Raw genomic sequence first — 22,736 nt, 5'->3', positions numbered from 1 at the left:
TATTTTGACTTACATTTATATCATTTACGCCTATTGTTCAATTATATATTAAAATATTTATATTATTTCTGCCTAAATTTATACAAATATGCAAACCCTGTCTTGCACCTAAACTGCCACATTGATGATTTGTATAGGACTATACATTACAAAATCAATTCATAAGGTTATATCTGAGAAAGACACTGGAAATGTATATATATAATGTTAAAATTGTGTTGAAGATAAACACATGTTCCCTAAATCCCAAGTGTGCATGTACTAAAGCAAATTCAAAATTTTGGTAAATAAAACATTTATTTTGTATCAAATTCATCAATATTTCAAGTCACAAGATTTAACAAGATCCATTACATTTAATGCCATTCCAGTCATTGGTTTTGTGACACTTAGAAACCATGGCAGATCAAACTGCAAATAGAGGAATTATGCCCCCCCCCTTAACAAATATACCTACAATGTATGTATGCAACCATAAGATTGGTAAAATATATTTTTTCTATTCTTTTAGACAGACATTTGTACAAAAAATTTCCTGTAAATTGTGTTATTTTAAAATCTGCTTTAACTCATAAATGAAAAAAACATTAACCAACTGCTACATACATGTACTATGGGTTTTTCATCTACTTACGTAGAAAAATAATTACATCCACCATGCATCCCCCTCTAAGAAACCATATTTATGTAACAATACAAAGTTTCATTTCAAACAATAAACCTCAACAATTTTCATTTTGAATACCCAGTGATGCAATATCTGAGCAAAAATCAAAGTATAGGTCAGACCTACTGTGATTTTTTTTTCAAAATACAAATATATATACAATGGCATGTACAATCGTATATCCTATGTATCATCAATCGTACAAAGATAAGCATAAGGGAATTATCCTGAGCCAGATAGTATCATTATCCACGTTAATAATTCACTATTCTTGGCTTCCTTTCTGATGATCGTGATCTTGATCTAAAAGAAAAATAAAAGGCAAAATAATGGTGGGATTCATCCATTCTTTTCCATATTGCAATGAAAGACTAAGTGGCACACTATCCTACCCAAAATCATGGCTTACCTGTGCCGATAATTTCTGGGACTTCTCTCTCGTCTCCCCCTAGGGGGACTTCGGTGACGGTCCCATTCCCGTTTGCTGTACCCCGGACTTCGCCTCCTGTCTAGGTTCTGATTTCTTCCTCTGTCTGGGGAATTCCTGCGACGCTCTTTACTTGGGCTCTTTCTTCTGTCGGGACTTCTCCTGCGATCTTGCAATGAACTCCTTCTATGCTCTGACGGCGGACTTCGGCGCCTTTCTGGACTTCTTTGTCTCTCAAGTTTTGGAGACCTATGCTTCGGACTAGTGCTTCGTTTTCTAATTTTTGGACTGCTTCTTTCCTCTTCTGAATCGCTGCTGCTTTGTCTATCCTCCATTTCTCTGTGTCGTTTTTCTCGCTCTCTTCTCCTCATTTCCAATGTTCGAACTCTTAATTCCTCCTCTCTGTCCTTCAATTTAATGTATCTTTTTAAAGTTAATGTACAATGAAATGAAAGAAACTAGTTATAAATATTGGATTGTTTTAAGTCTGGAAAATTTAATGTATTCAGAGTATCTAAGTCTCTCAAAAAAACTTTGAACTAGTTAGATTTTGTTCTCCTCATCAAAAAGACATTAAATCAAAATTAGGTACCCTTATTACTTTTTCATGATTTCCACACGAAATTAAAAATAATTTATTTTATATATTAGCATATCATGAATATAATATGCCACAGTTTAAAAGGCCAATGGGTTTTATTACTTGTCCTCTCTTACTTAGCAGTTAGCGACCGGTAGTTTGGTTCTACACATACTTGTAAGTACCAAATAATCCTGTACATCTATATAATGTCATCAATTGCTAATGAGCAAATCCTTAGAGTTTATTCATTACATACCCCAGTGCGAGGGATATTAAATAAACTATTCCTGAAATCAATGCTAAAAAACAGAGGTCAAATAAAGTTCACCAAAACCTACTCACATGGTTGAGTCATTGCTGATAACCATTTACATAACAACATTTTAATATATCAATAGTTTTGTTGTGAGTTCTGAAAGGAGAGGCTATCAGTGACACTGCATAAAACAAGAGGCCCATGGGCCACATCGCTCACCTTGGGAACAATAGAACAATGTACAATAATACATGAAGATCCTGTATAAATAAAATCCATTTTTCCCCCCTGGATATTCTTATGTTTATAATCATTAGTCCCTTTTCTAACAGGATGATTTTATAGTCATATCATATGTTGAGTATTGCAGTTCTCAAAAAGATCCTTAACAATTGTTTATATATGGGATACAAAGCTACATCAAACTCTAAACCTTCTTGTGAGGTCGAAGAATTGTCCTGGAGCCAAAGTCTTAACAATTATAAAGAATCATCTGGCTGATTAGTTTCTGAGAAGGAGATTTTTAAAGATTTACTCTACATATTCCTATGTAAAACTTTAACACCCCCCCCCCCCAGGCCCAACCCTACAACCAGGGATCATTATTTTCAAAACTTTGAATCTACACTTCCTGAGGATACTTCCACACTAGTTTCAGCTTTCCTGGCTGATTAGTTTCTGAGAAGAAGATTTTTAAAGATTTACTCTATATATTCCAAGTAAAACTTCGACCCCCCGTTGTGGCCCCACCCTACCCCCGGGGGTCATGATTTTCAAAACTTTGAATCTACACTACCTGAGGATGCTTCCACACAAGTTTCAGCTTTCCTGGCTGATCAGTTTCTGAGAAGAAGATTTTTAAAGATTTACTCTATATATTCCTATGTAAAACTTCGACCCCCCATAGTGGCCCCACCCTACCCCCGGGGGTCATGATTTTCATAACTTTGAATTAACATTACCTGAGGATGCTTCCACGCAAGCTTTTAGCTCAGGTGAGCTAAAAAGAGTGTTAAAGAATTGAAAAACAAGTGTCACAAATGACACTGACTTCCTGGTATTGATTTCAGCGAGGATTAACAAATATAGAAAAATATATACAGAATAATGAATATTGATTGGTAGATGACTCATTTCAGACTTTAATGCCGGTCATCTCAGAATAATTAAATAGTGGTCACTTATTTCACTCCAAATTATGGGAGAAGATCAGCCAATTCGCTGGGTATTCATTATCATTAAAGTTTTTATATAATAAATCTGAGATACCCCTGTTGGATGCCCAAGCCCCTACGGGAACGTGGGAGGTTCTATATAAAATTATTACCTAATGATAAGAAAAGTGAGGCCCATCATTGGGAAAATGAGAAAGCATACAATAAGGCCTAAAAAAATAAATTGTGTGTTTAGGGTAACACTGATGAAAAAATTAGGTTAGGTAGGTAGGGATTTTTTTTTATTTTATCATATTTTTTTGTATGAATCATAAGAATGTTTCTTTGTTTTATATTTAAAAACGTAATTTTTATTGGAAATAAGATAAAATTCACAATCGGATAAAATCAGACATCTAACCGTGTTTTCCCCAGAAAATTTTTGAAGCATGGGGGGGAAGTTTGTCAGAGTAAGTGCGCGGTGCGGTATTAAAGCGCCTAAGCCGGCAAAATCACTGTGCATAATAATATAACCATTTGATGAAACGTACTACATGATATGTACTATAATTGATGCATTTTCATGAAATCTACATCAAAAAATAATTTATTTTATATATTAGCATATCATGAATATAATATGCCACAGTTTAAAAGGCCAATGGGTTTTATTACTCGTCCTCTCTTACTTAGCAGTTAGCGACCGGTAGTTTGGTTCTACACATACTTGTAAGTACCAAATAATCCTGTACATCTATATAATGTCATCAATTGCTAATGAGCAAATCCTTAGAGTTTATTCATTACATACCCCAGTGCGAGGGATATTTAATAAACTATTCCTGAAATCAATGCTAAAAAACAGAGGTCAAATAAAGTTCACCAAAACCTACTCACATGGTTGAGTCATTGCTGATAACCATTTACATAACAACATTTTAATATATTAATAGTTTTGTTGTGAGTTCTGAAAGGAGAGGCTATCAGTGACACTGCATAAAACAAGAGGCCCATGGGCCACATCGCTCACCTTGGGAACAATAGAACAATGTACAATAATACATGAAGATCCTGTATAAATAAAATCCATTTTTCCCCCCTGGATATTCTTATGTTTATAATCATTAGTCCCTTTTCTAACAGGATGATTTTATAGTCATATCATATGTTGAGTATTGCAGTTCTCAAAAAGATCCTTAACAATTGTTTATATATGGGATACAAAGCTACATCAAACTCTAAACCTTCTTGTGAGGTCGAAGAATTGTCCTGGAGCCAAAGTCTTAACAATTATAAAGAATCATCTGGCTGATTAGTTTCTGAGAAGGAGATTTTTAAAGATTTACTCTACATATTCCTATGTAAAACTTTAACACCCCCCCCCCCCCCCCCCCAGGCCCAACCCTACAACCAGGGATCATTATTTTCAAAACTTTGAATCTACACTTCCTGAGGATACTTCCACACTAGTTTCAGCTTTCCTGGCTGATTAGTTTCTGAGAAGAAGATTTTTAAAGATTTACTCTATATATTCCAAGTAAAACTTCGACCCCCCGTTGTGGCCCCACCCTACCCCCGGGGGTCATGATTTTCAAAACTTTGAATCTACACTACCTGAGGATGCTTCCACACAAGTTTCAGCTTTCCTGGCTGATCAGTTTCTGAGAAGAAGATTTTTAAAGATTTACTCTATATATTCCTATGTAAAACTTCGACCCCCCATAGTGGCCCCACCCTACCCCCGGGGGTCATGATTTTCATAACTTTGAATTAACATTACCTGAGGATGCTTCCACGCAAGCTTTTAGCTCAGGTGAGCTAAAAAGAGTGTTAAAGAATTGAAAAACAAGTGTCACAAATGACACTGACTTCCTGGTATTGATTTCAGCGAGGATTAACAAATATAGAAAAATATATACAGAATAATGAATATTGATTGGTAGATGACTCATTTCAGACTTTAATGCCGGTCATCTCAGAATAATTAAATAGTGGTCACTTATTTCACTCCAAATTATGGGAGAAGATCAGCCAATTCGCTGGGTATTCATTATCATTAAAGTTTTTATATAATAAATCTGAGATACCCCTGTTGGATGCCCAAGCCCCTACGGGAACGTGGGAGGTTCTATATAAAATTATTACCTAATGATAAGAAACGTGAGGCCCATCATTGGGAAAATGAGAAAGCATACAATAAGGCCTAAAAAAATAAATTGTGTGTTTAGGGTAACACTGATGAAAAAATTAGGTAGGTAGGGATTTTTTTTTATTTTATCATATTTTTTTGTATGAATCATAAGAATGTTTCTTTGTTTTATATTTAAAAACGTAATTTTTATTGGAAATAAGATAAAATTCACAATCGGATAAAATCAGACATCTAACCGTGTTTTCCCCAGAAAATTTTTGAAGCATGGGGGGGAAGTTTGTCAGAGTAAGTGCGCGGTGCGGTATTAAAGCGCCTAAGCCGGCAAAATCACTGTGCATAATAATATAACCATTTGATGAAACGTACTACATGATATGTACTATAATTGATGCATTTTCATGAAATCTACATCAAAAAATAATTTATTTTATATATTAGCATATCATGAATATAATATGCCACAGTTTAAAAGGCCAATGGGTTTTATTACTCGTCCTCTCTTACTTAGCAGTTAGCGACCGGTAGTTTGGTTCTACACATACTTGTAAGTACCAAATAATCCTGTACATCTATATAATGTCATCAATTGCTAATGAGCAAATCCTTAGAGTTTATTCATTACATACCCCAGTGCGAGGGATATTTAATAAACTATTCCTGAAATCAATGCTAAAAAACAGAGGTCAAATAAAGTTCACCAAAACCTACTCACATGGTTGAGTCATTGCTGATAACCATTTACATAACAACATTTTAATATATTAATAGTTTTGTTGTGAGTTCTGAAAGGAGAGGCTATCAGTGACACTGCATAAAACAAGAGGCCCATGGGCCACATCGCTCACCTTGGGAACAATAGAACAATGTACAATAATACATGAAGATCCTGTATAAATAAAATCCATTTTTCCCCCCTGGATATTCTTATGTTTATAATCATTAGTCCCTTTTCTAACAGGATGATTTTATAGTCATATCATATGTTGAGTATTGCAGTTCTCAAAAAGATCCTTAACAATTGTTTATATATGGGATACAAAGCTACATCAAACTCTAAACCTTCTTGTGAGGTCGAAGAATTGTCCTGGAGCCAAAGTCTTAACAATTATAAAGAATCATCTGGCTGATTAGTTTCTGAGAAGGAGATTTTTAAAGATTTACTCTACATATTCCTATGTAAAACTTTAACACCCCCCCCCCCCCCAGGCCCAACCCTACAACCAGGGATCATTATTTTCAAAACTTTGAATCTACACTTCCTGAGGATACTTCCACACTAGTTTCAGCTTTCCTGGCTGATTAGTTTCTGAGAAGAAGATTTTTAAAGATTTACTCTATATATTCCAAGTAAAACTTCGACCCCCCGTTGTGGCCCCACCCTACCCCCGGGGGTCATGATTTTCAAAACTTTGAATCTACACTACCTGAGGATGCTTCCACACAAGTTTCAGCTTTCCTGGCTGATCAGTTTCTGAGAAGAAGATTTTTAAAGATTTACTCTATATATTCCTATGTAAAACTTCGACCCCCCATAGTGGCCCCACCCTACCCCCGGGGGTCATGATTTTCATAACTTTGAATTAACATTACCTGAGGATGCTTCCACGCAAGCTTTTAGCTCAGGTGAGCTAAAAAGAGTGTTAAAGAATTGAAAAACAAGTGTCACAAATGACACTGACTTCCTGGTATTGATTTCAGCGAGGATTAACAAATATAGAAAAATATATACAGAATAATGAATATTGATTGGTAGATGACTCATTTCAGACTTTAATGCCGGTCATCTCAGAATAATTAAATAGTGGTCACTTATTTCACTCCAAATTATGGGAGAAGATCAGCCAATTCGCTGGGTATTCATTATCATTAAAGTTTTTATATAATAAATCTGAGATACCCCTGTTGGATGCCCAAGCCCCTACGGGAACGTGGGAGGTTCTATATAAAATTATTACCTAATGATAAGAAACGTGAGGCCCATCATTGGGAAAATGAGAAAGCATACAATAAGGCCTAAAAAAATAAATTGTGTGTTTAGGGTAACACTGATGAAAAAATTAGGTAGGTAGGGATTTTTTTTTATTTTATCATATTTTTTTGTATGAATCATAAGAATGTTTCTTTGTTTTATATTTAAAAACGTAATTTTTATTGGAAATAAGATAAAATTCACAATCGGATAAAATCAGACATCTAACCGTGTTTTCCCCAGAAAATTTTTGAAGCATGGGGGGGAAGTTTGTCAGAGTAAGTGCGCGGTGCGGTATTAAAGCGCCTAAGCCGGCAAAATCACTGTGCATAATAATATAACCATTTGATGAAACGTACTACATGATATGTACTATAATTGATGCATTTTCATGAAATCTACATCAACAAGTATCATTTCAATTCATAATTATATTTTAATATCTGTGTATATTTAATACAGAATTTTTCTGGGTTTTTTTCTTGCAAAACTAATATTTTTTTTTCAAAATCAGTTTTTTAAGAGGTTGGTCCTCACAAGTTTTCACAAAACACAAGAAATATAGATTCAAATGGCAGTTCAACATCAGCTTCTGTCCCACTCCACTCCCACTCCTTATAGAAGAGATTTTTTTAGGGGGGTGTTGAACAAGAAATAGGCAGAACAAGTCCATACAATTACATCAAACTTGATTCAACTTATTCTGGGCAGTTAATATTTCTTGTTTAAATTGGGGGTTCATATGAAAGTTTCTGTGATATCTTGACACCAGTCCCCTTCCCCCTTTACATGTATGTACACAGTCAGTCATTTTAATAGGCATACAATATACGATGTTTCTAGTCATGTGACATCGCTTCCGTGCATTTCTGCAAATAACTGTAGTTTTTTTTTCTTTATTGTGTACATTTTTTCAAGTTTCCAATATCCTTGCGGCAAATAAAGAGTTCAAGCATATCGAATCCAAGCTAACACGATCGAGTGAACATTGTGCTATTTTTAGATCTTGGAAAATCCACAACATTCGATAATGGCGGAGATGTCGAAAAAAGCACATTATATTAAAACAAGAAGTAATCACGTCCCTATTTATGCATAAATCACCAATTAATAAACTCAGTTTATATATATCTTAATCATAAGCAAAGTCCTTAAACCGTAAACCACATGTGCCCCATTGCTGAGATCGATGTCGAAATTAACTACGCTCACTGCGGGTGCAAGTGTTTTTCTGAAGTTTGAGCGGATAAACGATAACTTTATATCTACTAATTACAGTTAAGATGTGTAATAATCGGAAAAAGAATTTTGCTTTGAAATAAACATGCATAGCGGGAAGCTTGGCGACACTGTGTGATGCATGGCGGGGGATCTTCAATGGCGGTACCTCCATGCAAAATCGGCCTGGGGAAAACAGTCTAAAAATGGTAGGATCGGGCCATTTTTGTAGGTTAGGTCGGGTTACCCGAAACACACAACTTTTTTTGTTAGGCCTAACAGCAAACAATTAAAAGTACTAGATATACTACATGTACACAATTACAACAAAGACTGAGTTCATACCTGTCTCTCCTGTTCCATTTTATTCTGTCTCTCAATGTCTGCTTTCTTGTCTGCCTTGTCTACAAAATACATTTGTTGACTTAGAGTTCAGCACGTACATGTACATATATGCAGCTAATCATAGCATACACATTTCAAACTCTGAGTTTAAACTGACAAACTTTAGTAACCCCAGTCACTATATACTTACACTGTCTATTTAGTGCTGCCTGCATTCTTCTCTTAAGGCGCTCTTGAGGAGTAAGTTTGTTGACCTATAAGAGATGCATTTGTTTCATATTTTTTCTATTTAATTTAAAAATCTCCATGCAAACCTATTCTCTGATTAAGTTTCTGTCTGTTTTACCAAGATTGCACAAGAGCTAAATCAATATACATGTATATCAAAATATATTAAACCTTTGTTCTATGATGATTTTTTTTGTTTCCGACATATGATTGATCAACATCATGTAAAGTTAATTTTCCCAATACATATATATATAAACAAGAGGCTGATGGGCCACATTGCTCACCTGAGCAACAATTAGGCATGATAAAATCAGCTTAATGAAGTCATAGTACAAACTATCTTGACAATGTAGTATAATAATACATGTAGATCCTGTATAAATACAAATCCATTTTCCCCCTAGACATTCTTTTATTTTAAAATCAAGTCCCTTTTCTAACAGGTTGATTTTATAGTCATATCACATATTGAGCATTGCAGTTTTAAAAAAATTCTAAACATATGGGATATAAACCTAAATCAAACTCTGAACCCCTTGTGAGGCCCACCAATCGTTTAGGTGCCAAAGTCTAAACAATTTTAAAGAATCAGCAATAAGTCAAAATGCTTGCATATAAGTAAAACCATATGTTATAACATTTCAGTTTTTGTGAATAATTAAAATATTTCCCAAACGTGGCCTCACCCTACTCTTCAAATTTTGATTTTAACCAATTCGAATCTACATTACCTGAGGTTGCTTTTACTAAAGTTACAGCTTTTTTAGGCAAATGATTTTTTAGAAGAAGATTTCTATTGCAAATACAGCAGGGGTGCAAACGCTATGGTTAATGTTGCATTAAGTTTAGTGATTACACTTTCTAATCGGTGTTTATTTCAATTGCGATTCGCAACAAAAATTCTAATTGGCGCATATATATAGACCCACCCATTGTGGCCTAACCCTATCCCTACCCCCAGGGGTCATGATTTTTACAACTTTTAATCTACACTACTTGAGGATGCTTCCATATATATTTTAGCTTTCCTCACCAAATGGTACTTGATAAGAAGATTTTTGAAAAATTCTCAAAAGTTTTCAATAATTCCTAATTATTTCCCCTTGAAAGAAGGTTTGATCCTTAATTTTCACAACTTAGAATCCACTTTGCCCAAGGGTGTCCTGTGCCGAGTTTAGTTGAAATTGGCCCAGTGCTTCTGAACAAATTGTTGAAAATGTGACAAGTTTACGAACAGACAGACAACAGACAAAAAGTGATATGGTTGTCTTTTCAACAGCTCTTTAAGAGATAAAATTGCAGACTCAATTCTACAGCCCACTTCAACAAAATAAGATGATTGTGTATAGTTTACAGCACTGCATACTGTAGACTCATTTTTATTCGTGGGGATCAATATTCGTGGATAGCCAAAATTTTCTTGGTTAGTGGAGACATAATTTTGTTGGTAGCAAGTTCTATTTCCTATATAAATATTTAACATATGCTTGCATATACATTCCTGGGGATGTAAATTCGAGGGCAAGGGTTACCCACGAAAACCACGACCATTGCCCCCCCCCCCCCCCCGAAAAATACTGATTGAACAGTATACATGTATTTATCAAACACTGAAAATTTAATACAATTACAGTACTAATTTAAATATTTATATAGATATTTGCAATCTCACATAAATTTGCAGAAATCTGAACATTCTTTTCAATTCTAAATTGAACCTACATTTTTCCATATGTGTGATCAGGCAATTTGTTATATAAAACACAACAAATTGAAAAGTGGGTATATTAACAAGCATCTTAGGACTATCTGCATTTTTGCCAAAACAAATGAGACAACTACTTCATAGTCAAAAATATGTGTTAAATTACTGTAAAAGATTAAACAGCAAATAAGTCAAAAGGATAAGTAAGGTATGCAAAACACTTTGGGGAAACCAATTTTTGAACATGAATGTTTTGAAATGCATTATTCTTTTCTCCCTATTTGTAGTACAAACACCCAGAGCATCATTGATCTTACTGACTTGAGATGTGGCCAAGGATGTGTTACCCACACCAGATACAGATCTGAAAAAGAAAAATAGAAAGGTCTCTAGTTTATCAATCAATCTGTTAGTGAAGTCACCATTATATTTTTATATGTTAATAACTTTTGTGGTAAAATAGCTTTCTACAGAAAAATTTAGTTAAAAAATTAAGGATTATCCAAACTTTATCCAAAATTCATTAAATTCATGAAAATTAATTAATACAGTGTAATTATAGACATCATTGAGATGATGACCATCTCAAAGAGCCCTACTTAAGAAATGACACAGAATTTAGAGGACTTATCATGATCATAACCTATGACTTAGAAATTTAAATCTAGAGCTTTAATAATACCAACATATGCATATCAAACAAGCACTATATTGGTGTAGTGTAAGGCATATAGAATCAAGAAGGAAAACATAGGTTCTATAATCTGTCCTGAGTTTTCCACCACTTTTCGCTTGATATTTCGATAATCATAAATATCTTTGTGCTCAATCTATGTTCATCCACTAATATAAAAAATGTCATGATTATCTGTTTTGAACCCCCCCCCCCCCCCTACTGCTTCAGGCTTAAATACACAACCCAAAATAGAAAGGTTTGTTCCCGTTTTGCACACATTTGGAAATTAGGTATCGAAAAAATGTGTGCGAAACGGGAATTTGACCAGGTGAGATAATTGCTTAATTGCTATAGTCTATACCACAGTTCCTGCGAGGGCAATTGACAATAAAATAAATAAAACATATTTACTCGCAATTGAAATTTACATGTATTTTATGTTACAATATAACTTGCATAAAAGCACATTTACATAATAATTGACATCCATATTCATAAATTTGATTTCAAACATCAATTTGGTCATGAACAATTTCATTATTTTTTTTAAACAAGGAAGATTATTGCAAAAGTGTTGAATATGTAGCGCGTTTGTTTAACTAACTGCCGATAGGAAGTACATGTACATGCTAAAAGTTTGAAGAGAATATCTTAATATTTAATTATTGCTTTTGCTGACATAAATGGAAGAAATGTGTCTAGTGAAAACGCTGCTTAATATTTTTCATTTATGTTGTGTTGAATAATCGAAGAAAATAGACAAACTGTATGATGATAAATAGGCAATTTTATATGCATGCTTCAAAAACTGTAAATATTATTTCACAAAACCTATCAAATGTATTCCCAATTCATGCATTTTCAACCTTTTTCAGTTTGAGGTACCCGTATATCGCATCAATATTAAAATATTATTTTTGTCAGATTTTTTATGTATTTAACCTCCGATTTGAAAAACTAGAAAGTGACCCGCCATATACTAAAGCGGCGATGTCATAAGAACTACTGTCAAGGTCGCTACTTCAAACATTGAAATATTTTGTGATAAAAATCTGTTTTCTTTCATAATATTCTTTCTGTTGATACCAGACAATCAATTATAAACATGCGTTTTACATAATTTGCAACTCAATTGTAAAAAGAGACACGGAGTACCCCATATGACTGTTTATGTAGTTTTCCCCTTCATCATATAAGTATCCATTGAATCAGCTTCCAAATGGCTTTGGACCATTTTTCCTAATTCATTTGGTTTTATATTTAAGGTAAATGGACAAAAATGTAAAAGTCAATTCATGTAATCTAATCATTATTTTTTTATCAGACTTTTTAAATATATCATTATCTTTATTTTATCAACCGAAAAAATGGTGATAGTTATTATTTATTAGACCTAAAACACAACAAAATATCTGTATCTTTCTTGTTTTATCGTTAAGGCACTGATAAATCACAGGTAAAAATCCAGGTATAATCTTTGACCGAAAGCAGACTATAATTGCTATCACAACACAATTCACACCTATTGTCCTATACCCAATTATCAAATGTGTGCAAAACGGGAACACACCAATAGAAAGACTACAATGCTTTTAAGAAATTTGTTTTTATTTTGTGAACTTTTGTGAGTGAAAAATGATACTGTGTCTGTGAAGATATCTTGGATATTTTCCCTTTTATTGATTTCAGCTGTATTTTTATTTTTTTATTTTTTTAATATATGTGTATTTTCAGTAGAAATCATAAAAAAAATGATGGAAGCAATAACTTGGGACAGACTATAGACAAGTATTTTACACAAAGGTCTGCTAGGACCTTGACCTTTCATTGATTCAAGGTCAATGTACATCCATTAACTACTGGAAAACTAATTGTAAAGTCTAAGCAAGATGAGGTCAAAGGAGAAAAATTAATACCCAGAACTGGATTCAACAAGAATAGAATTCCTGGGTCCCCCGCCGGTCAAGCAGTATACTAGTATCGAGTCTATCGACCAAGGCTGATTTAGGAACTTGACCAAGGTATTAGTGGTATAAACATTTGGTATAAATTAAATGAAAATCCATCTAAATTTGTAGGCATAAGAGCGCTATCAAGGTCAATTTTTCGATAAAACGGAGTCATTATTGTGGTCAAAGTCCCATAACGCCAACAAAAAGTATCGACTAACGCTGATTTTCGAACTTGACCAAGGTAATAGTGGTATAAACATTTGGTATAATATTAATGAAAATCTGTCCAAATTTGTAGGCATGAGAGCGCTTACAAGGTCAATTTTTCAATAAAACAAAGTCATGATTGTGGTCAAAGTCCCATAACGCCAACAAAAAGTATCGACTAACGCTGATTTTCGAACTTGACCAAGGTTATAGTGGTATAAACATTTGGTATAAATTTAATGAAAATCCGTCCAGATTTGTAGGCATGAGAGCGCTTACAAGGTCAATTTTTGGATAAAACGGAGTCATTACTGCGGTCAAAGTCCCATAACTCCAACAAAAAGGATCGACCAATGCTGATTTTCGAACTTGACCAAGGTTATAGTGGTATAAACATTTGGTATAAATATAATGAAAATCCGTCAAAATTTGTAGGCATGAGAGCGCTTACAAAAAAGTGTGACGGACGGACGCACGGACCCACGGACGGACGGACGCCCGGCATTTCTATGTCCCCACTCCGCGTTGCGGCCGGGGACAAAAATATCTGGTTAGCCATTGTCCTAAAAATTTGGTTCAAGGTCGATACATGCCATTAACATACAAGCACTATTTAGGAGAAACGTGAGAAAAAAATAGGATCAAGGGTAACTAATATATGGTCAGGATAAATTTGTTTTTAAATAGTTCTGATAAGGTCCTGACCTTGACATATGACCTAGAAACTTGTTTCAAAGTCACTGCACATCCTTTATATAAAGACTTTCTGTTGGTAAAGTGGGAAACAGATTTGGCCAACAGGAAACAATATATGGGCAAGGATCTTTACAAGAAGTCTGCTTTGAGCTTATCCTCTGACACCAAAAACATAGTTCAAGGTTACTATGTACCCTTCGCCCAAGGGTAATCTGTGGGTGAAGTTTTAGCCAGATAAGGCTAGGGGGATAGAAAATATGCTTCAGACAAGTAATAGTTATTTTAGATCGACAGCTATATGAAGAGCCGGACACAGACTTATTATTGTAGGGTGTTCGCAGAGCAGGGCCGTTGTAATATGTACATCAAATTTGCAATATGCATGTTTTCCTCCAAATTACTACCCGATCTGCAGATATAGAAGCCTAAGATAAAAGTCCTACTATTCATGAACCAATCTTTAGTCTTAAATCATAGGTCAGAGAAACATCAGCTGGTGCCATATAATAAGATTCTTATATAAAATTACTTTGCTAAAAATTGCAAAAAAAAATTCATTCTTCAAAATTTTTGCAATCTGTTATTTGTACAGTTCTTTATCTCAAAGTCATTTAAAGTGAAATTTATGCAACTGTTGACTGAAAAAGTCCTAGAATGGAACTATCGAGATCACCAAGGTAACCAAATCTCTTCAAAATGAGTCTATTTAACAACTTACTTAACTCCTAGTTCTTAAGCTACAACTGAAGTTTTAATGAGTTAAAATCTACATGGACACTCTCTATACAACAGTTCTTTGCAAAGCATCATTGCATTTTTATCTAGTTTAACCTAGAATTAAAAGCTTTTCACCACCAGAAAATCAAAACACTACCAGTGGCACTTACTTTTGACCATCGGACTTCCTCTTCTTGTCCGATTCAGAGTCACTACTAGATTCTGCTGAAGATGACAAACTTTTTCTGCGATACCTTTTCACAACAGTTTTTTGTGGACTTGGAGACCTTGAACTAAACAAATGAGAAATCATACCAATTAAAATAAGATTTCCATTGCTGTAACTGTCATTTTCAAGTTTTATAATTAAATGGGGACAGGGCAAAATAAATTTAATATTATAATATCTAGTGCAACATTATCGCTAGCTGAAGATTTACAATTCACTTTGCTCCTCTCAGAAACCCTTTGCTAGCAAAGTTGCTGGTGCGGTAGTAGTTAGTGAGATTTTCTGAGATGCCTACGCTATTTTCTCATATTTTTTTTATTACTTCTCTGTGAAAATTTTAAGGGATTAGCTCTTTTTATCGTCATTTTAGAATTCCCTTCTCCTGGGATTGCTTTGTACTAAGTTTGGTTGAATTATGTAAAGAGGTTCTATGAAGGAAGTTGAAAAGAATGGTCGCCAGAGAAAGTATGATTAGAAAAGCTCATTTGAGCATAGGTAAATATACGGTAAATAACAGAATTCACATAAATGGATTTTAAAAAAAATAAAAAGACTTACCTGAATGATCTTGATCTAGACCTTGATCGACTAGACCTTGACCTACTTCTTGATGATCTTGACCTTGACCTAAAGCAGAAGTAAAACCCTAGTAATTATTAAACAAAGTTAGCTGTTTTCATTAGATTACTTTATACAGTTATTTTCACCCCATGTTTTTTTTTTTGCCCTTCTTCACTTGCACACTGTTTCGCCCAGTCAGAGTTGTGTTTTTAAAGAAAGATATTTGAAACTTAAGAATTTGACAACAAAGGTAAAAGGGGCAAAAATAAAACGGCAAATATTTTCCTGTATACTGTAACAATTGGAGCTAAAGATACTTCTGACCCATACATCTAATGGTCAACTCTAAGGGTGTTATTTTGTATATGTTGTCAAAATTTTTCAAGAAAATTCAGTCATGAGCCATCATAAGCATTATTCACTCTACCATTTAGCAGTTTTGAGCAATGCTTTAAAAGTTCTCAATCAAATTTAAACACAGCAAGAGAATAATTTGACTATAATTTCACAGATTATATACAATCTAGCAGACTCTTATTACCTTGATCTAGATGATGAATATGATCTTGATCTGGAGCGACTTGTATTGCTTATAGATTTCTGAGATGATCCAGATGATAGTCGCCCATCCCCAGATCTACGGCTATTGCTCTCTTTTTTAACTGGTTCACTTGGAAACTTTCCGCTAGAAGACTTTGATTTTTCTGGTGATCTGGATGTAGAAGATTTCTCTGGTGTTTTCGATCGTGATCTTGATGAAAATCTCCTTTTCCGTTTTTTTGCTTCTTTTTTCTTTTTCCTTTAAACAGAGTTTAAAATCATTAATAAATAGTGAGCACCTTTAAACATATAGTTTAAAATCTGATCTTTTCTCTTGCAGTCATGATCACTGACAGTTCAGCACGGCATACACAATCACAACTTACCACGTGCTACATATCTCGCGAGACATTGAATCTGATTACTTGTAAATTCACATTTGTAATGTCTCAATGTCTATCTAAGAGTTAGTCTAAAGAAGCCTTATTTGTACTCTCTACAATTGTAGATGCCCATATAAACATAATTAAGTGGCACCGACCATGTGTGGGGAGACTCGCTAACATTTAATTGTGGAGGAAGGGCAGGACCCTGGACCACGCCCTCTTCATCACTTTCTCCACCAAAACTCGTAATAAACTCCACTTTTGTTTTCTTGGGTTCCTCCGGGGAACAAGAGCGGGATCTTGATGATGAAGACCTTCTGAAAAGATGAAAGATCCAAAATATATAAACACATATATACTGTATGTGTACATGCAAAGGATTATATGATGTAAATTTCACCAGTGTAACACATATACTTGAGTAAATATGAATGAGCAATAAAAATACCTTTGATAAGGCTCATATTTTGGACTATCTCTGGCAGCATAACTGTAAGATAATTCATCTATGAAATTATTACCATCTAAAACAAAGTCATACAGTCATTTCAAGAGGACTATTCAATACAATGGTAAAAATGTAGTTCCATGAATCAGCATTTTAAAAGTGTATTTTTTCTCAAGACTTTATCTTACCTGGGCGGGCTTAGTTTTCTACCTGCTAATTTCTTCTCCTTATATGCCCTCCTTTCTCGTCTTGATTTTCTACCCTATGTGTTGACAGAAATAACTCATACTTGATTAACATGTTTTAAGTAAAAATCATCATGTTTGTGTGGTAAGTAACATGTAGAATAATTTGCTCCTATGTTCATTTACTCCTGTTCAAAAATTACAAACTCAATAAGATTTGTCTTTTGAGATTATCAAAACATTACAGTTACTAGTACACGTACTGTACACATACAGATCAAGAAATCCCTTTTCACATTAGCTTTAATTTTGTAAACTAGATGAAACATAATATATTTCTTTTACAACTTTAAAAGAAAATGTTCTACCAGCCCCCGTTAGTTTCAAGCGATATTTACAAACTTACAGCAAATTGTGCCTTTTCCTCTTCAAGCATTTTTGCTAGACGTATTTCTTCCATTTCCTCTTTGTCACGAGTTAACCAACTACAAGTGTACAAGTGTGTGCATTAGTTTATCATTTTATACCTTAATGTCTTCATTGAGCTCACCTATTAATCTCTGAGAACACAAATCAGATGCTGAAAAGCATACAGCCTCAAATGCATAGGTCAAATATTATTAAGATCACTGCAAATTATACATTTATGTTTTAAAAGGACTTTAAATTCATGAATGATAACTAATGTATCAAATTAATCCCTTAGGATTGCATTTACATCGTTCAATTACTGGTGCCAGAGGTAGTTTCTATCTTAAAAACAATCCAGAAATTCATTCTTGTAGTCTCAGATCTATAGATCAAAACAAATTACCAGACAAAGTCCTCGTCCTTCATCCCATATGTTTGAGCACACTGATTCAGCAAGACTTTCTGTTCATTTGTTAGTGTATCAATGTCTAGTGTTACATCTGGAACATGAAAAAACAAGCAAATAAAATTGAATAGTTTTTGCCACATTCGATGTCTCAAATACAAACAAAGTCCTTCTTACGCTATGGAGTTTTATTTTTTTAATTTCACATCTAGTCATTCCTATATGTTGCAGAAATACATGAAAAATTGCCATGATAAATCACTGAAACAGCAGTCAATATCAACCATATTATATACTAGACTTTCATGTACAAGGCTACTGTTTCTATATACAAGGCTTATATACATGTACATGTACATCAGTATACTTTTATGGCATCAGATTACCTAGATCTACTGTTTTCTTGTATAACATATTTAGTATTAAGGTAGGCTTACAGTGTAGGGTTTAGCTGGATGAATGAGATCAACTTTTTAAAAATAATATTTTTTACAGATCTTCCTTCTGTTCCAATGGCTAATTGTTCATACTCTCTCTCTCTCTCTCTCTCTCTCTCTCTCTCTCTCTCTCTCTCTCTCTCTCTCTCTCTCTCTCTCCTTGTCTACAACATGTAGGTTACCTAGATCTACTGTCTCAACATCTAAATCTGATTCCTCATCACTTTCTTCTTCCTCCTTTTTCTCCCCCACTGGGGTGCTATCTTCATATGTGTAACCAATGGCTGCCTTCTTTTCAGCCAACCTTTATCATAAAAGGTAATGATAATGTACATGTATGTCTAATAAATATTGTGAAATGACTAAACCCAATAAATTTCTATACTTTGAACACAAGGCCCATTTACAATCATCTGAGTCTTAGTTTGGGGGAGGGTTTGTCAAAATTTGAATCAATTTGAATTTTTATGATAAAAAAAAGATTTCCATATTCCTAAATATTCAATTGCACAAATTCCAGATTGGGGAACCTAATGCAATATTAAGATACCTATACAAATAAGATTTTTAAAATGCAAATCTAGTCATCATATTGTTCTTGTCTGAATCAGAAAATTGTGTGACATCCATTGCTCCTCCTATTAGTTTTTACATACTTGTTCCACAAATAATTTCTATCTGTTTTGACACTCAAAGGTAAAATCTAAAGAATTTACAAGGAAATGCCTTACTATTAGCACAAACATCAATTTAAAGGGAGTACATAGTTTACTTTTCTGGGTTTATAAAATAATTATTTCTAATGTATGGTAAAATAATGATAAGCCCCCTTCACAATGTATATATACATGTATGACATCTAATGATTAGGTTTTAGTTGCTAAAAATATGTAAAGGTACAGTGTATAAAAAGGACATACAGATAAACAGACAGGACCAAAAAAATAACCCCAGTATATAGAAATTGAATTCATCACACTTAAACTTACTTTTTTTTATCCTCTTCCACACCCTTGTTTACAGCTCCATACATCTCATCAATGTATATCTGGTGCAATGCTTGCTCTTCTGAAACTATAAATATCAGAAAAATTAGTACACATTTCTCTCTATAACTGCCCTGTTTCATGTACAAAAGGATAACTTACTGGTACTTGTGGCTCTATTATAGTTTTACTCATTAGCATTGCTTGTACATATTTTCACTGATTAAATTATTTCTTTACCACCAGCACATTCATTTTCCACTAAGGTCCGATATCTCTCATAATTAGCTCTCCTCTCCTCTTCCTCCTCCCTCAGACTTAATCTATAAAAAACAAATTCAAACCAATTCCTGGACGTCAATTTTATAAAAATATAAAGTATAATACATGATACCGTACTTAAATTTGTGGACAGTGGTTCAACCAATCAAAAGGAAATGCCTTACATTTGTGGAGTCACCAAATTGAATTTTGGCATAATGTCTAGATGAGCTCTCACATCAAATCTGTCAATCATGTTTTCTTTGTCTCCTTGCCATGGCATCCTGTAAACATAACAACTAACTTAGTCATTTTACTTATACGTAAACCAAGTCGCATCTCACAAAACGTTATAATTTAGCTTTGAAAATTCTGTACACATTTGATTACAAAATAGTTTTACTAACATGCTCTGTGGGCTTTCTGCTGCAATTGCCACAGCAGGATCCAAGTTCACTTTCACAGGGCGCCCATACACTCTTAAAAACTGAGTGGGGTCAAGTTTCTAAAAATGAAAAGAAATTTGTTGCTCCATAGTTCGAATTTTTTATTTAAACTTTCAAAGTAAGCATATCAATGTATTGTAAACCAACTTTTATTTGTGACAGATTTATTTCATGATTTACCAGGAATAACTGATTTGGGGCTACTAATTTTTGCAATCAAGATTATTTGGAGAAAAATACACCAGAGGCATTTGAGGACTTGCTTGCAGCAAAAAACATTCAAGACAAGGATGCTCTCATGAGCCTTGCGAAAAGTTTGTAAAGTAAATAAAAAATGGCTTACAGTATATCAAAATTTGACTAAATACCGGTAATAACATATCTGCATGCAGAAATTCATGAACAAGTTAATGTACTTGCAGACACCACAAGTGCTAGTATATGTCGCAAAATTATAAAATGACTTTTCTTTAACCATTTAAAATCAAATATTACACCTAAGAATGCATGAAAATTTTAATTTCAGTAAATATGAATAATCTTAAGTCTATTCTTATTTCAGTAAATTTCCATTTCTTACAATTTTTTCATAAAATTCTCTCCTTCTCTCAGCCCTTTTCTTGTAATCCACCATCAAACCTCTGATCTTCTTCTCTTGCTTTCTAGCTTCATGCCACATCTTTAATCAATCTGTTTCTGTAAGTAGCAATAATTCTAAGCTAGGTTTTGAATTCATACTTGCTTTGAGAGTAAAGCTTTGTCATCACCTCCACTCGAAGAAAACATGCACCGTCAGCACAGGGGCTTGTTTAGAGAAAAACATTCATGACTGTAGTAAACAAAAAAATTATGCATGGTTTAGGACTTACTAAGAACTGTACTTAAGGAATATATTCTGTAAATCTTTTCATAGCAAAAAATTCCTGAGATACTTCACTAATGATTCACTACTTTACTTGCCTGAAACATTATCATAAACACCAACCCACCTCTGAAAGTGAATTTTTTTTTTAAATTCACAAAGACAAAAATAACAGAGATTGGCAACTCCGCCATTAGCGTGTTTTGTTGTTTAAAAAATGTTAAGGGACAAACCTTACTTTGAGAACTACATATTCATGATATTAGTGAATTGATATATATATTGATCTTAAACCAAAAGTATATTGTTTTTTTATGTGCATAGGATTTAGATGTTTTTGAAACAAAAAATTGAATAATAAGATTAATATATAGAAAATAGGCCAGCGCTTTAAAAAAAAAAATCGGTGAAATCTCGGACAACAGGTTTCAATACACGGCTAAAAATAGAAAGTTTACATGGACTTTGCATTACTTCAGCCATCAATAAGCCCAGATGATAACGTTGAAAAATTGTGCGAGGTATTCCAAGTGATTTTGAACGGAGAAGAGATGTCAACATTCCCCTTTATAAATCTCCGTAGGAAATCTGTTTTCTTAATTTCCTGTGAATTTTTACAATGGAAAAATGGTAATCTATGAACAAAGTTATCTTGGAAATTTTCCCTTTCATCGATTTCAATTTCCATTCTTTCACAGGTATGTTTTTTTTTTTTAATTAAAAATCATCCAAATGTGCAGCATGAATATCTTGGGACAGACTATAGAAAGATATACTGATATAAATTGGGAATACTTTACAATAGGGACCGCAAGATTTCGATCAGTTGCCAATCTGTGGTTATGTCTCTGATTCACATCAGATCAAAAGTGGCAGTTTAAACAAACCACACCATTTCACTTCATGAGACTGGTGAGAGTGTTCAAAAGATATTCAGACGAAAGTAAAGTAAATGACATCTGAAGGAACATGCGTTAGGAATTTTATTGGTATTAAAATTCACACAGAAAATACTCCTAAATTAGGTTAATAAGTCCAAAACCATGCGCAACTTTTTGTACAAGTTAAAAATATATATTTATTTGTATGGATGGAATTGTAGCTCTATAGTCCGTCAACCCGAGTCTCCCTGGCCGCTACAGTTCTGTCGTAAACAGGTGAAGCATCAGTCCATCAGCTGATCAACTATTTGCACCAATAACTGCTGTCTGAGAAGCCCATAGAACCTTTGATATTTAGCATTGAAACCAATGTTACTGGTTACAAATAGAGTGGGGTAAAAGTCAGGATTAATTTCTGACCATTTATTTTCTTTCACGAGCTTTGGAAAGTTCTACAACTCCTCACTTCACGAACAAAATCAGTTGAGTGTTGTATTCAAGCTTGTAATATTACCTGTTCCTTTTCTTGCTTGTCTTTCTGCGTTGAAATTATAAACAATCACTCTACATCACTTATGACCAACTAGTTACCAATCGACATCGTGACCATAAAGAATAATTTGACCGCCTCAAAACCGGAAGTTGTGTCAATTAAGATTGGTGTAATTTCAGATATTCGTGATATTGTATGCTTTGGGTCAGTTGATACTTACAAAGTGACAGAAATTGGTTAAGATATTTT

The 22,736-nt window shown here is 33.9% G+C and overlaps 1 protein-coding gene across 1 annotated transcript; it reads right to left on the bottom strand.

The window, feature by feature from the left end:
* Positions 1 to 278: 278 nt before the first annotated feature.
* On the bottom strand, positions 279 to 22,660 carry LOC105321077 (CLK4-associating serine/arginine rich protein). The gene is made up of 20 exons (XM_034469173.2): positions 22,509 to 22,660; positions 20,832 to 20,947; positions 20,213 to 20,310; positions 19,991 to 20,089; positions 19,785 to 19,867; positions 19,548 to 19,632; positions 18,741 to 18,862; positions 18,119 to 18,215; positions 17,711 to 17,789; positions 17,308 to 17,381; positions 17,120 to 17,161; positions 16,827 to 16,988; positions 16,287 to 16,544; positions 15,743 to 15,811; positions 15,126 to 15,248; positions 11,029 to 11,071; positions 8,962 to 9,025; positions 8,772 to 8,830; positions 1,077 to 1,501; positions 279 to 970 (listed from the first exon to the last, which is right to left on the bottom strand). Exons 2-20 carry the CDS (start codon positions 20,928 to 20,930, stop codon positions 922 to 924), a joined length of 2,130 nt encoding a protein of 709 aa, XP_034325064.2. The 5' UTR covers positions 20,931 to 20,947; positions 22,509 to 22,660; the 3' UTR covers positions 279 to 921.
* Between the last annotated feature and the right edge of the window lie 76 nt (positions 22,661 to 22,736).

Source organism: Magallana gigas, chromosome 6 (assembly GCF_963853765.1).
Source record: "Magallana gigas chromosome 6, xbMagGiga1.1, whole genome shotgun sequence".
NCBI lineage: Eukaryota > Metazoa > Mollusca > Bivalvia > Ostreida > Ostreidae > Magallana > Magallana gigas.
This window is presented reverse-complemented; position numbering and strand designations above follow the sequence as displayed.

Bases quoted from the DNA above. Each gene is read 5' to 3' on its own strand.
- LOC105321077 (XM_034469173.2), bottom strand. From the start codon at position 20,930: ATGTGGCATGAAGCTAGAAAGCAAGAGAAGAAGATCAGAGGTTTGATG. The intron at 19,868-19,990 runs GTAAGGCATTTC...TGTTTTTTATAG, and splicing joins AATTTGGTGACTCCACAAAT to ATTAAGTCTGAGGGAGGAGG. The intron at 16,989-17,119 runs GTATTTTTATTG...TCATCTTTTCAG, and splicing joins AAATATGAGCCTTATCAAAG to AAGGTCTTCATCATCAAGAT.